The sequence below is a fragment of the Belonocnema kinseyi genome, chromosome 10, assembly GCF_010883055.1.
Source record: "Belonocnema kinseyi isolate 2016_QV_RU_SX_M_011 chromosome 10, B_treatae_v1, whole genome shotgun sequence".
NCBI lineage: Eukaryota > Metazoa > Arthropoda > Insecta > Hymenoptera > Cynipidae > Belonocnema > Belonocnema kinseyi.
The window spans coordinates 82,191,296-82,203,530 of NC_046666.1; the positions used below are offsets into that span (position 1 = coordinate 82,191,296).

The 12,235-nt window shown below is 34.2% G+C and overlaps 1 protein-coding gene across 1 annotated transcript in view; it reads left to right on the plus strand.

The window, feature by feature from the left end:
• LOC117182291 (myb-like protein X) overlaps positions 1-11,077 on the plus strand; it is a 19,877-nt gene extending 8,800 nt beyond the window's left edge. The window contains exons 4-5 of the mRNA XM_033375421.1: positions 1,509-5,404; positions 9,174-11,077. Coding sequence (XP_033231312.1) covers positions 1,509-5,404; positions 9,174-10,613 — 5,336 coding nt within the window. The 3' untranslated portion in view covers positions 10,614-11,077. The remainder of the gene's footprint in view (positions 1-1,508; positions 5,405-9,173) is intronic.
• The last annotated feature ends 1,158 nt before the right edge of the window (positions 11,078-12,235 follow it).

Here is a 12,235-nt window from a genome sequence, read left to right on the forward strand (position 1 = left end):
TTGGTGTTGTCATTGTTGTTCCCACGAGAAGCTAGGGAAAGGGGTTCGTCCATCCTTGTAGAGCCCCGCATGCAAGGATAAGGCTGCTTACTCTGAGAGGTCCCCTGGTATCCCAGAGTCACCGTTCTAGACACCTCACCCAGGTGCCATTCAGCTTTCGGCACGGTTTTCACACCTCCGCTTGGGGGTTAATTCTTTCTGGACCACCCCTGGACAATTGTCCGCAATTGCCTATTTATTTTGGTAACCATATTCAGCAGAAACCCTTGGTACAGGGACCCTCTATCCGCAACCCGAGGACGCGTTCGGTGGCTTTGTCATAGGCCCTTCGGTGTGATTCTAGAGGAATCAAAACCGAACTGAACTATATATATCCTAGAATATATAATGATATATAATACGGTGGAACTTTATATTCTTGACAATTGTTTCTGTTGCACACTGGAGGCCTGACATCGCTCTCTTTGACTTCAAGAAGCGAGCCATGTTTGTTATCGAATTTTTGGCACCCGCTGAAAAAAACATCATAGCTAAGTCGAATGAAAAGAAAGAGAGGTATAGACCTTATAAGGGAGTTGCGACGATTGTACCCTGAATATTCTGTTAAACTGATCGTCCTTATAATCGGCGCTCTTGGAGGTACCACACTTTCACTGATTAATAGCCTGAAAAGCATCCCTGCGTGTCAACAATATGCTAAAACACTTTCGGGAAAATGCAGAAGGCGGTCGTCCTTGGGTCGCTCCGTATCCTCAGGGTGCACAGACTTTTGCCGGATCGTTGTATTGATTCCGTCACAGACTGTGACAACCTATCCCACGAGCGTGAGACCTGGTAATGGCTGAAAAGATCGGGTGTAGTTTTTCAGATTAGCACCCGCTCCCGGTGAAATCCTGCACACCTAATTGTGTGTGTATGTGTGTATGTTCAAAAGTTTCTATGAACGTACCGCCAGGCCACTTTTTTAGGACTACACCACTGGTACTAAAGGAATATTTTATTAGAAAATTCCGTCGAAAGTTATTGCAGGCAGACCGGCCGAGAGTCATGCTTCTAGAAACCGTTTTTTCTGATTCAGGAAAATTGACGACTACTTGATAGATCCAAAGTTACAATACTGTATTACTTTCCATCATAAATGATGAAAACGTGAAAAACATCCCAGTAGTATTCAACTTTCTCTAAAACTTGATTCAAGTTCACTGTGCCTTTTTTTCATATATGTACCTCAAATTATCAGTTCTTTAGTTTTGAAGTTTTAAGTTCGAAAATTTGAATACTGGGAGAAATAAATAAATACCAGGAAATAAATGTAAATTTGTTCTGATTCTTGAGTGGCTATCTTGAATTAGGGACTTCTATTAGCTGGGCATTCTATTTTTTATTAAAATTAAAAATGTTTAGTATTCCAATATCAATCTGGGCATTCTATTTTTTATTAAAATTAAAAATGTTTAATATTCCAATATCGAATTTCTGTTATTTCTTTTCTATTCCTTCATTATTAGAAACTTCGGAGAAACAGCCAGATAATCAAAATTCCTCTCACGAGAGTTTCGAGAAAACAGACGATGATCAGACTCAAGAAGTCTCCTCATCCAAAGAAGATGAAATCGAAGAATCGATAATCGACCCTGCCGAAGATTCCATCATGATAATCGACGAAATAACCGGCGTCAAATCCGTTGTAAAGAAAAAGGAGAAGTACACGGGCATCGAAAAAAGACTCAGGAGTCGATTGTTGGCCAGCCAACTCAACTTCAGCAACAATGAGAGTTTAAACGAATCCAAAAGTAACGAGGTACCGGAACTTGAAACGAAAAAGGAACGACGTTCCAGCAAACAAGATTTTCAGACCTCAAATCTTGAAAATAACGATGTCGGAGATGAAGATTCAGATAATAAAATGGAAGTCGAAGAAGAAGTTTTTAAAGAAAAAACTCCGATGAAGAAATCTAGTTTAGGTAAGAAAAATCTCGGGGGAGAGGAGAATGTGGAAGTTTATGAAGAAAAGAGTCCGAGGAAAAGCAGTGGGAAAAAAATCAGTTTGGGAAAGAAAAGTTCCGAAGAAGAAGACGAAAGTTTGACAGAAGTTTTGAAAGAGAAGTCTCCAAGGAAAAGTGGCGGGAGAAAATCCACTTTAGAAAAGGAAAGTTCCCGAGAAGCAGATGAGAACTTGGAAGAAGAAAAGACGAAAGAAGTTTTGAAAAATAAGACTCCAAGAAAAAGCAGCGGGAAGAAATTGAGTTTGGGAAAAAAAAGTTCCGTAGAAGAAGACGAGTGTTTGGAAGAAAGGATTAAAGAAGTTTTGAAAGAGAAGACTCCAAGGAAGAGTGAGGGGAGAAACTCCAGTTTGGGAAAGAAAAGTTCCGGAGAAGAAGACGAGAATTTAGAAGAAGAAAAGGGAAAAGAAGTTTTGAAAGAGAAGACTTCTAGAAAAAGCAGCGGGAAGAAATCCAGTTTAGGAAAGAAAAGTTCCGAAGAAGAAGACGAGAGCTTGCAAGAAGAAAAGAGTAAAGAAGTTTTGAAAGATAAGTATCTGAGGAAAAGCAGCGGCAGAAAATCCAGTTTGGGAAAGAAATGTTTTGGAGAAGAAGACGAGAATTTAGAAGAAGAAAAGGGAAAAGAAGTTTTGAAAGAGAAGACTCCGAGAAAAAGCAGCGGGAAGAAATCCAGTTTGGGAAAGAAAAGTTCCGAAGAAGAAGAGGAGAGTTTGGAAGAAAGGATTAAAGAAGTTTGGAAAGAGAAAGAGACTCCAAGAAAGAGTGCGGAAAGGAAATCCAGTTTGGGAAAGAAAAGTTCTGGAGAAGAAAACGAGAGTTTGGAAGAAGAAAAAAGTAAAGAATTTTTGAAAGAGAAGACTCCGAGGAAAAGCAGCGGGAAGAAATCCAGTTTGGGAAAAAAAAGTTCCGTAGAAGAAGACGAGAGTTTGGAAGAAAAGATTAAAGAAGTTTTGAAAGAGAAGATTCCGAGGAAAAGCAGCGGCAGAAAATCCAGTTTGGGAAAAAAAAGTTCCGGAGAAGAAGACGATAATTTAGAAGAAGAAAATAGAAAAGAAGTTTTGAAAGAGAAGACGCCGAAAAAAAACTGCGGCAGTAAATCCAGTTTGGGAAAGAAAAGTTCGGGAGAAGAAGACGAGAATTTGCAAGAAGAAAAGAATAAAGAAGTTTTAAAAGAGAAGTCTCCGAAAAAAAACTGCGGCAGTAAATCCAGTCTGGGAAAGAAAAGTTCCGAAGAAGAAGTGGAGAGTTTGGAGGAAGAAAAGAGTAAAGAAGTTTTGAAACCACGGAAGAGTGGCGGGAGAAAATCCAATTCGGAAAATGTAAGTTCCGGAGAAAAAGACCAGGTTTTGGAAGAAGGTATTAAAGAAGTTTTGAAAGAGAAGACTCCAAGGAAGAGTGAGGGGAGAAAATCCAGTTTGGGAAACAAAAGTTCCGGAGAAGAGGACGAGAATTTAGATGAAGATAATAATAAAGAAGTTTTGAAAGAGAAGACTCCGAGGAGAACCAGCGGCAGAAAATCCAGTTTGGGAAAGAAAAGTTCCGGAGAAGAAGACGAGAATTTAGAAGAAGACGAGGATTTAGAAGAATACGAGAATTTAGAAGAAGAAAAGAGAAAAGAAGTTTTGAAAGAGAAGACGCCGAGGAAAAGTGGAGGAAGGAAATCCTTGGAGAACAAAAGTTTTGGAGAAGAAAACGAAAGTAATGAGTTGAATAATTTTAGAAGTTCAGAGGGAATTTCCAATGTCAAAGAGAATCCTAGTAAAAAAGAGAAGACTCCTTATAAAGAGAAGACTCCTTATAAAGAGAAGACTCCGAAGAAAGATGATAACCCATCTAACCAACTTTTCAATGAATTTGCAGTCGATGAAGGCATTGATTTGATTGACGAAACTAAAGATGAAGACTTTTTCCCGGAACCTATGGAAGTAGACGTTTCAGATCAAAAAATGGATGATTCTAAACATGAAAGTGATATAGAAACGATTGACGTTTCGGAGAAAATGTGCCGTTATTTCAAACCTCGAAAAAGTATGATAGACATCGGAAGTGAGAAGCTCTCAATCTCTAAACAGCGATCCAGTCTCGGAAATAAACAGTTAGATTCTGTTGATTATAGCGATCAAAAGGAGAAGAAGAGTAGAAAATCCAAGGAAATGGATTCAGAGTCTGATAACTGTGAATTAAAATCTTTGGTTGATGATCTTTCGTCAGAAAGTATACCTGACAGAAAGTCCGCAACTTCTCTAAACAGAAAGTCTCTTAATTCCGATAAAAGGAAGTCATATTCTTCTGAGATAAGAGATTCCTATTCGCTTTCAAGTGGACCGACTTCTTTCCAGCTTGTAGTGACTCCCGATAGAGATGAAATTTCGAATTCGCACAAAAGCAGCGAAAAGAAAAATAGGAAAAGGAAGAGAGACAGTTCAGAATTAGATGAAAGTTACGAGATTTCGATGCTTGACAGTGAGAAAGAATCTTTTGCGGAAAAAGATATGGATAAGGATACGACCTTGACTGAAGTAAATATTGAGGCAGGTGTAGAAAAGCCGAGAGATCGTAGATCCTTGAGTAAAAGGAGGTCGAACTCTCTTGAATTTGCAAGAAAAACTGAATCGAAAGAAAAAGAGAAGAAAACTCCAAGTAGTCTTCGAAAGAAGAAGAGATTGTCGGCGGAGGTGAACGAGGTGGAAGCTGCAGGACAGAAGAAAACACCAAAGAAGGATCAAAGTTTGCTGTCGAAGTCTTTGGAAGAGGGAGAAATTTTTAATTCTGAGGAAGAGATTATCAATTCTGACGATGAGGATGAATTGCTGAAAAGTTATGAAGAAGGTCTTGATAAAAATCGGAAAAGGAGATCGAAATCAAAATCCGTTGGGGTTGAGTCATTAATGGAAGAGAAGGAAATGTCGATTAGGAAATCTTTCGATAATAACGGATCGATGTCTAGTTCTTTGGAATACGGAAACGAATTTGAAGAACAGGAAGAATCAAGCTTGAGAAAGTCCTCTGGGAAAGAAGGAAATAATGATTCTAATTCACTTGTTCAGAGATTGAAAGCTAATTCCGAAGAAGGGCAAATGTCGGAAAAGACGCCGAAGAAATTGAACAAATCACAAACTGAGAAGAAATTAAATGGGGATGGAGAAAATGGAGAAAGCAAATCATCGGATGAGGAATCAATGGATGATGAGTCAATTCCAACAGTTATAAGGGCTCGGAAAAGTAAGAGCATTGGCACGACACCGTCTTTATCGCCGATGAAGGCGAGATTGAATAAATTGAAGGATCCAGAGGGAAGTGGAAAGAAGGGGATCGGGAAGAAAATCGAAGATAAGGAATTTTTGGATGTTAGCTCGAAGATTCCTGCTTTTATGTTCAGCCAAACTAGCAGCGAGAGTGAGGTGAGATTTTGTTCTAATTTTAATTAAAGGCAATTAATTTGAATTCTCAACATTTTAAATTTGATCATACAAATGATTCCTGTGTAGAAATATTTGTATTACGATTAACGTATTTTTTCTTTTTAAAAAGCATTTCAATATAATTAAAGTTTTTGAAATGTATAGCAAAGTATATGAAGAAGACAGAATTCGGGCTCACTTCGCCAGAAAGTCGCCGCAACGACTAATTTACAAGAATTTATACAGAATGCTTTAAATTAATTTATTATTTATTTTTATGCCTGCCATTTTGCTTTGGCGCAATAATAGTTCAAGAAAATTCATTATTGAGACCATAAATTACATATTTTCTGCTGAAAGCTTCATATGTAAATTCGATAATAATGAATTCATAACGCATGAAATTGATCAATGTGTAATATTTTGTTTATCATTCAAGATTTAAACATCTCTATTACAAATTGTACAATAGAGTGGGCTGAAAAAAGTGAATTTCGTGCGATTAATTTTTAATAGCAAAAATTTGTTAGTTCTTGATAAGCTGAATATACTGTAAAATCTTTTTTTGAAATCAATTAATGAATTCTTACAGTCTTTATTTTTTGTATATGTGTTGAATTACATACCTAAAGAGTTGATGAAAGTACCTATTTCCCATTAAAAATATATAAAAAATACAAAATTAATCAACTTTTTTCCATTTGAATTATTATCTTTTTTAAATGCCGCGCATAAAATTTCCTCCAAAAATTTGTATTGTATTTCTGAAAAAGAGACGGTTACCTAAGGGCCATATTTCAATTATTTCCTCATTTCAGAAACAACGTGGATATTGCTCAAAAATTGTAATTGTTAATAATTATTAAATTGATTATTTACTTTTTATCATTTATTTTTGAAGTGATTTTCTGTGCATAAATTGTTCAGGAATATAATTCTACATACATGAAAAATGGTTGACTTCAAGAATTCATTTTTTTATATGTTTTACGATTAAATTAAATTTTTTCTATTTTCAGCACGTTCTAGGAGGTAGAAAATATTAATCGTTTTCAAACAAATTTCCGTATATTCAGTTAACAAAGAGCTAACCATTTTTTACTATTAGAAATCGATTTTTTTAAATTCTTATTGTAAGCCTTAACAGTTAAGTAATTTTAAGTTTGAAATGTTCCTTTATAATAGTTTAAAGTACAAAGCGCTTCCAATGACACAAATTTGATTGATTGCGTTCAATTTTATTGAGTAATTTAAAAGTTCATAATTTAATTAATTAATTTAACTCATAATTTTTATATAAAAGCTTGGATGCAGTCAAAATTGAACGATTTTATAGAGCAACACTCATATATATTTGGTTTCATATTTTAAGAGTTTCCATATGATTACCCTAATTGTTGAACTGTTTTTCAATTGAATATGGTTAAAAAATTAATTATTTTAAGTTGATGGAGTTTGAAAATCAGCAATTTGTTTTAAATACGTTTTCAAATCGAAATAGTTGATCGGTTTTTAATGTTTGGTTTTGAATCTCTTGAATTTTAATTTTCCTAAATTTTAAAATTGTTCAATTTGAAAGCTTTCAATTATTTAAAATAATGCATTTTCGTGAATAGAATAGTATAGTTATTTCTCACCTGCACGCCTTTTTTAGGGGTTTATATTGATCGTCACATCCTAAAACTACTCCCGTTATATTTAATGGAATTTTAAGTTTCAGAAAGATTAAAATTTGAAATTACATGCATTTTGAAGATGGTCTAATTTTTAAAGCTTCGATTTTGAACTAATTCTAATTTGGAATTGTACAATTTTGAAGGATTTATTTCTAAATAAATACTTATAAATACTTTCTAAATAAATACTTAATTTTAAATACTTCCTATCAAAATGGTAAATCACAAATTAAAAATAATTTCTTGTTTCAATAAAAACAAATTTTAAGTTTGAGTTTTTGGTTTTGAAAATACGTCAAAATGGAAATCATTACCAATTAATGATAATAATAATGCATACAGAAAAGATTCGTGTCTTATATATTATCGAAGTTAAAATTAAATAATTAAATTTTTAAATGTGTTACATTAGACTGGTTAATTAATGATAGGCCTGTCAGATATAGGCCTTTGCCATTATATTTACCACTTACCTTCACTTCTGTCATTAAACAATTAAGGCCATGTGAGTGTAACCTCAAATTGTTTCTTTACATTTTTTTCAAACCCAACTTACGTTCTCACGAAACGCGATATCGGGTTAAAAATTTGGGAAATTAAATAAGCAACGCTAAGAAACGTGTGTCTGATCCTAAATTTTTACAATTATAAAAAAAGTTCTTTTTGTAACAATGTCGGCTTTTGTTATTTTTATAATTATATAAATTTAGGACCAGGCAACAGTCTTTGGGGTTATGCCCAGATGGTCTTAAGGGCATGTGATACTTAAAAAATTGTCGAATTTACCAGTTTTAGGTTCCCCCGGCTTTTTTTCTAGAATAATAAATATTTTGTCTTCAAAATTTCGGAAATGATAGCGAACATGCTAACGGACGTTCCCACACACTTTTTTGTGGGTTAATTCAAAAAAGTTTTAATTTAGCAAAATGTGATTAATTTGCATAGCGCTTAGGAAATAGTATCGATTTGTCCAGTGTCAGATTCCCCCGGCTTTTTTCCTAGGATAAGAAATATTTTGCCTTCAAAATGTGGGAAATTATAGCGAACATGCTAACGAACGTCCCCACACACTTTTTTTGTGTTTTTTTTATCAAAAAAATTTTGATATTGCTAACAACGTGCGTGTATATTTCGAGGTTATGTCTGTTACAATTCACCTGAGCGTTGCTTCCAAACTACACAATATTTTTGGCCGAAAACTTTGGACTTACAAATAAACATTTTAACTAATCTCCCGGATCTAACCTTGTTTGCAGGCAGTCAAAAAAGTTTATTTCATAAATAATTTCCAGATTATCGGAAAGGCAGAGATGAAAAACGACGTAACCTCAAAATAATGCATATGCACAAAATTTGTATTTAGCACAATAAATTTTTTTTTGTTATTATATCCCTCAAAAAAGAGTCAGGGGACGTCCGTTATGATATTTTATAGCATCTCCGAATTCAGTTTTTAAAAATTTTCATTTTCGTGGAAAAAAGCCGGGGAAACTGTAAGTATCACATGCCCTTAAATAAATAAAAAAATTCGAGTTTGTAAGCATTTTAATTTACAAAAAAATCTAGAACTTGAAAAGTATTCCAAATTGAAAATCTTTAAGTTAAAGAAACTTAAATTTGAAAAAAAGTGTTTTAAAGACATGGAATCTTTTCATTTGAACTTAATTAAGATATGGGCATTAAATAGATTAATTTGATATGAATTAATAAATGCGTGATCATCATTCGTTAATGAAAATTCTCTGTTTCTGTAAATGCAAAAGGCCAGCAATTTTGAAATCGAATTTCTGTAGAAATCCTGATATATGAAGTATACCAGTATCTAAAATATCTCCATAGAGTTCAACGTTTTCAATATAGTTCTATCGATTTTCTTTACAATACTGTTTTGTTTAATTTTTGTATGTCTTATAGCTTAGAAAAAATGAAATGAGCCTAACAATCCTTGTGAATTTTTTCGAAATCTTTTACGAAAACTTTCTGAAATTTTTGTAAAATCTGTTGAGATCTTTGAAATCTTGAAATCTGACATACACAAAGTCAAGTGGTCAAACCCTCGAGTAGTACTTAATAAAATGGATGTCAATTTGAAGGATGACGGGGGAGACTCTGCCGATGACGGTTCGAAAAGTATAGACTCCGACATCGCCAAAGAATATAATCTCGATGGTGAAACTATTACCCACTATTCTGATGATGACGTACCTGCGGATAATTGTCAAGCCTCAGAAACCGAAAATTCGGATTCCGAAGATGAAGGTTCAGATCTGGCAGATTTCGTCGTTGATGAGAGTGAAGAAGAAGATGAAAGCGAAGAGGACGAACAGGACGCTGAAGATGAAGAAGACAGTGACGACTCTGTTTTTGAACACAATTTAGGAAAATCTCCTAAAGTAACTATGCCAGAAACCAATACCGACAATTTAAATTCCGCTACCGAAGAAGAAGATGACGACAACAAGGAGAAACAACCCGAAGAACCGGGAAAAGAGCAGTCACCTTCCAAAGTCAAAGAAATCCGACGAAGTCCAAACTGTTCCACCAAAGTTGTGAATGCAGGCCAGGAAAATCAATTTAAAGAACCGGAAACAGAAATCCAAGGCCAGGAAAGAAAAAATCCAGATATGGAAACAGATATTCAGGAACGTGAAATGCAAATTGAGGCAGAGAAAAAATCTCCCGAGAAAGAACAAAAATTCAAAGTAAATCTTTGTTCAGAATCGGAATCCGAGAACTCGACCGACAAAATTCTAAAAAATTCCGAAGCTAAATTGGCAAAAAGTCCTGTAGCAAACGTTTCTCTTATCGATGTAAATGAAGAGAACAGGAAAATCTCGAAGAAACTTAAAAAGAAGAAAGAAAAAGAGGGATCAAAAGCAGAAGCAACTAAAGTTTCCAAATCCGAGAAGCAGAAAAGAAATAAGAATCTAGATGAAGAAGATCAGAAGCTGAAGAAAAGAAAACCTGGAGACAAGTTCCCAGTGGCTTGTTCCACTCGTTACGAAGCGTCTTCCGATTCTGAGGATGAACTCGAAACTTTAAGTTTTGCCGATGCAAGAAACGAGACTTTGCATGTCAGCAAAAAGGAATCTGAGGGCATAAAAGCAGGCAAGGCATTAAAGAAAAATAAGAAAAAGGGACGCGTTGAAGAATCAAAGGTTGTGATTAGTTCCGGAAATATTAAACGCTTGCCGGATGAACTGATCGAAGATCTTGAAGATGTTCCAAGACCGAAAAAGAGACAAAAGGTCTCGAAACAAAATGATTTCACGACACCTTCTCTTGGAATGCATGATCGACGTTACAGTGTTGCATCAAAAAGTAAAAGTCTTATTTCTGCAAGTGATTGTGGAAGCACAACTGATTTTGAGGTTATGAGTCTCAAAAAAAAAGAAAAAAAAATAAAAGCACAAAGTTCTTTGGCTTTAAAGTGGTTTAAACAGAGAATGCTTGCTAGAAATATTCGTCAGCCAATTTCGGTTTATCTGAGTCAACAACAGAAAAGAAGGGCCGCTGGAAAGGACCTTTTTTGAGGTTGATTGAAAAAGATAATACAAAATTAGGCCATTTTGTAAATAAGTTAGTGAGTCTTTGCTTCCAGGCTCGATAATTTAAGATTAAGGTCAAAGCGATTCTGCATCTTTTTTATTGTTTATCTTATTTTAGGAGAGTATATAATTTTTGTATGAAAATGTAGCAGGCAAAATAAAGAATGCAAAGTGCAAATATTTTTATTATATGAAAATGTTTAAAAGATAATGAGTTTTGTAAAATCTGTTGCAGATTAAACCGTTTATTTTGTAGACATACGTTTTTTCTTGAATATTTGGAACATTATATTTTTGTGTCGGCACATGTGAATGAATGTGACTCGATGTGACTGGAAAGTATATGTATTTAGAGAAAGATATGAATTTTCGTTAATGTTTTTGTGTAAAGGTGTGTTGTGAGAGTATGTGTAGTAATTATTAATTATAAATATACTTTTTTGAAGAAGATAAGTTTGTTTGGTCTTTTGAGCTCTCCTTTTAAACTTTTTGTTTAAGCCCTGGCGGACCAAACGAACGCAAGCATTACCACGAAGTTACCTCAAAGTAATCTCGCATTATAAATAATCAAAGGAAACAAATAAATATGTAAATTGTTGCAATTATAATTGTACGTAAAAATTTACGTTAAAAGATAATGCTGTAATTGCAATAGGTTTATTTTTCAGCGTTAAAAAAAAAAACACATTGGCTGTCACTGAAGTCTGCTAAAGGCGACTTCAAGCGCATCTACACTCCGTGGTATATTCATGATATTTTTTATACTAATTTTTATTATTATTTTATCATACCACTGAGAGTAGATGCGCTTCAATTGGGCTTAGGAGAATTTAAGACAGCCACTATGTTTTTTTAGATTTGTAACGCTGAAAAATAAAACTATTGCAATTGCGACCAGATCTTCTAACGCACGCATTAAGGTATTTGTCGGAAAAAATGACTTATTACAAAAATGTCTTAAATTCAACCAGCATACGAAGGACTCTGAGATCTATCCAACTGTAAAGTGAGAATTGAATTGCCCACCTAGAAAGCGCAATAATTAACATAAAAGGCAGAACTTTTTGCACGTTTGGCCTATACCTTACACAGAAAAATGAAAAGTACAAGTAAATAAACTCCTGTATGACTAAAAGGTATTACATAATTGCATGAAGAACTATTTGAAAGTAAATAACAATATCATGAAACATTATAAGTGAAAAGCGGATGATTTTACCCTCATAGCTTTTTGAAAAAAATCCATTCGAAACAACAAATTTGACCTAATTTCTCGTTCACGAGACACTGACAAGTGTTAGTGCGTAAAAAACGAAATTTTCGAGATACTAAATAAATAAAAAAATTCTTTTTGTACTTTAGATTTTCATTGAAATTTCAAAAATTATTTAAAAAAAAATAAATTTAGCATTTGAAGGAAATTAAGATAAATCACCCTTCTAGAAATAATTAATTGAGATCGATAAGAAACAGTATAATTAATATCTCAATCGTTCCGAATCGTGTTTCTTAATTGTGCCAAATCGATTGGCAACGATTGAGCATTTTGCATTTCCAATTGTTTCCAACCGGGTACTTGGAATTTGCTACGTGATGGCAGCACTATA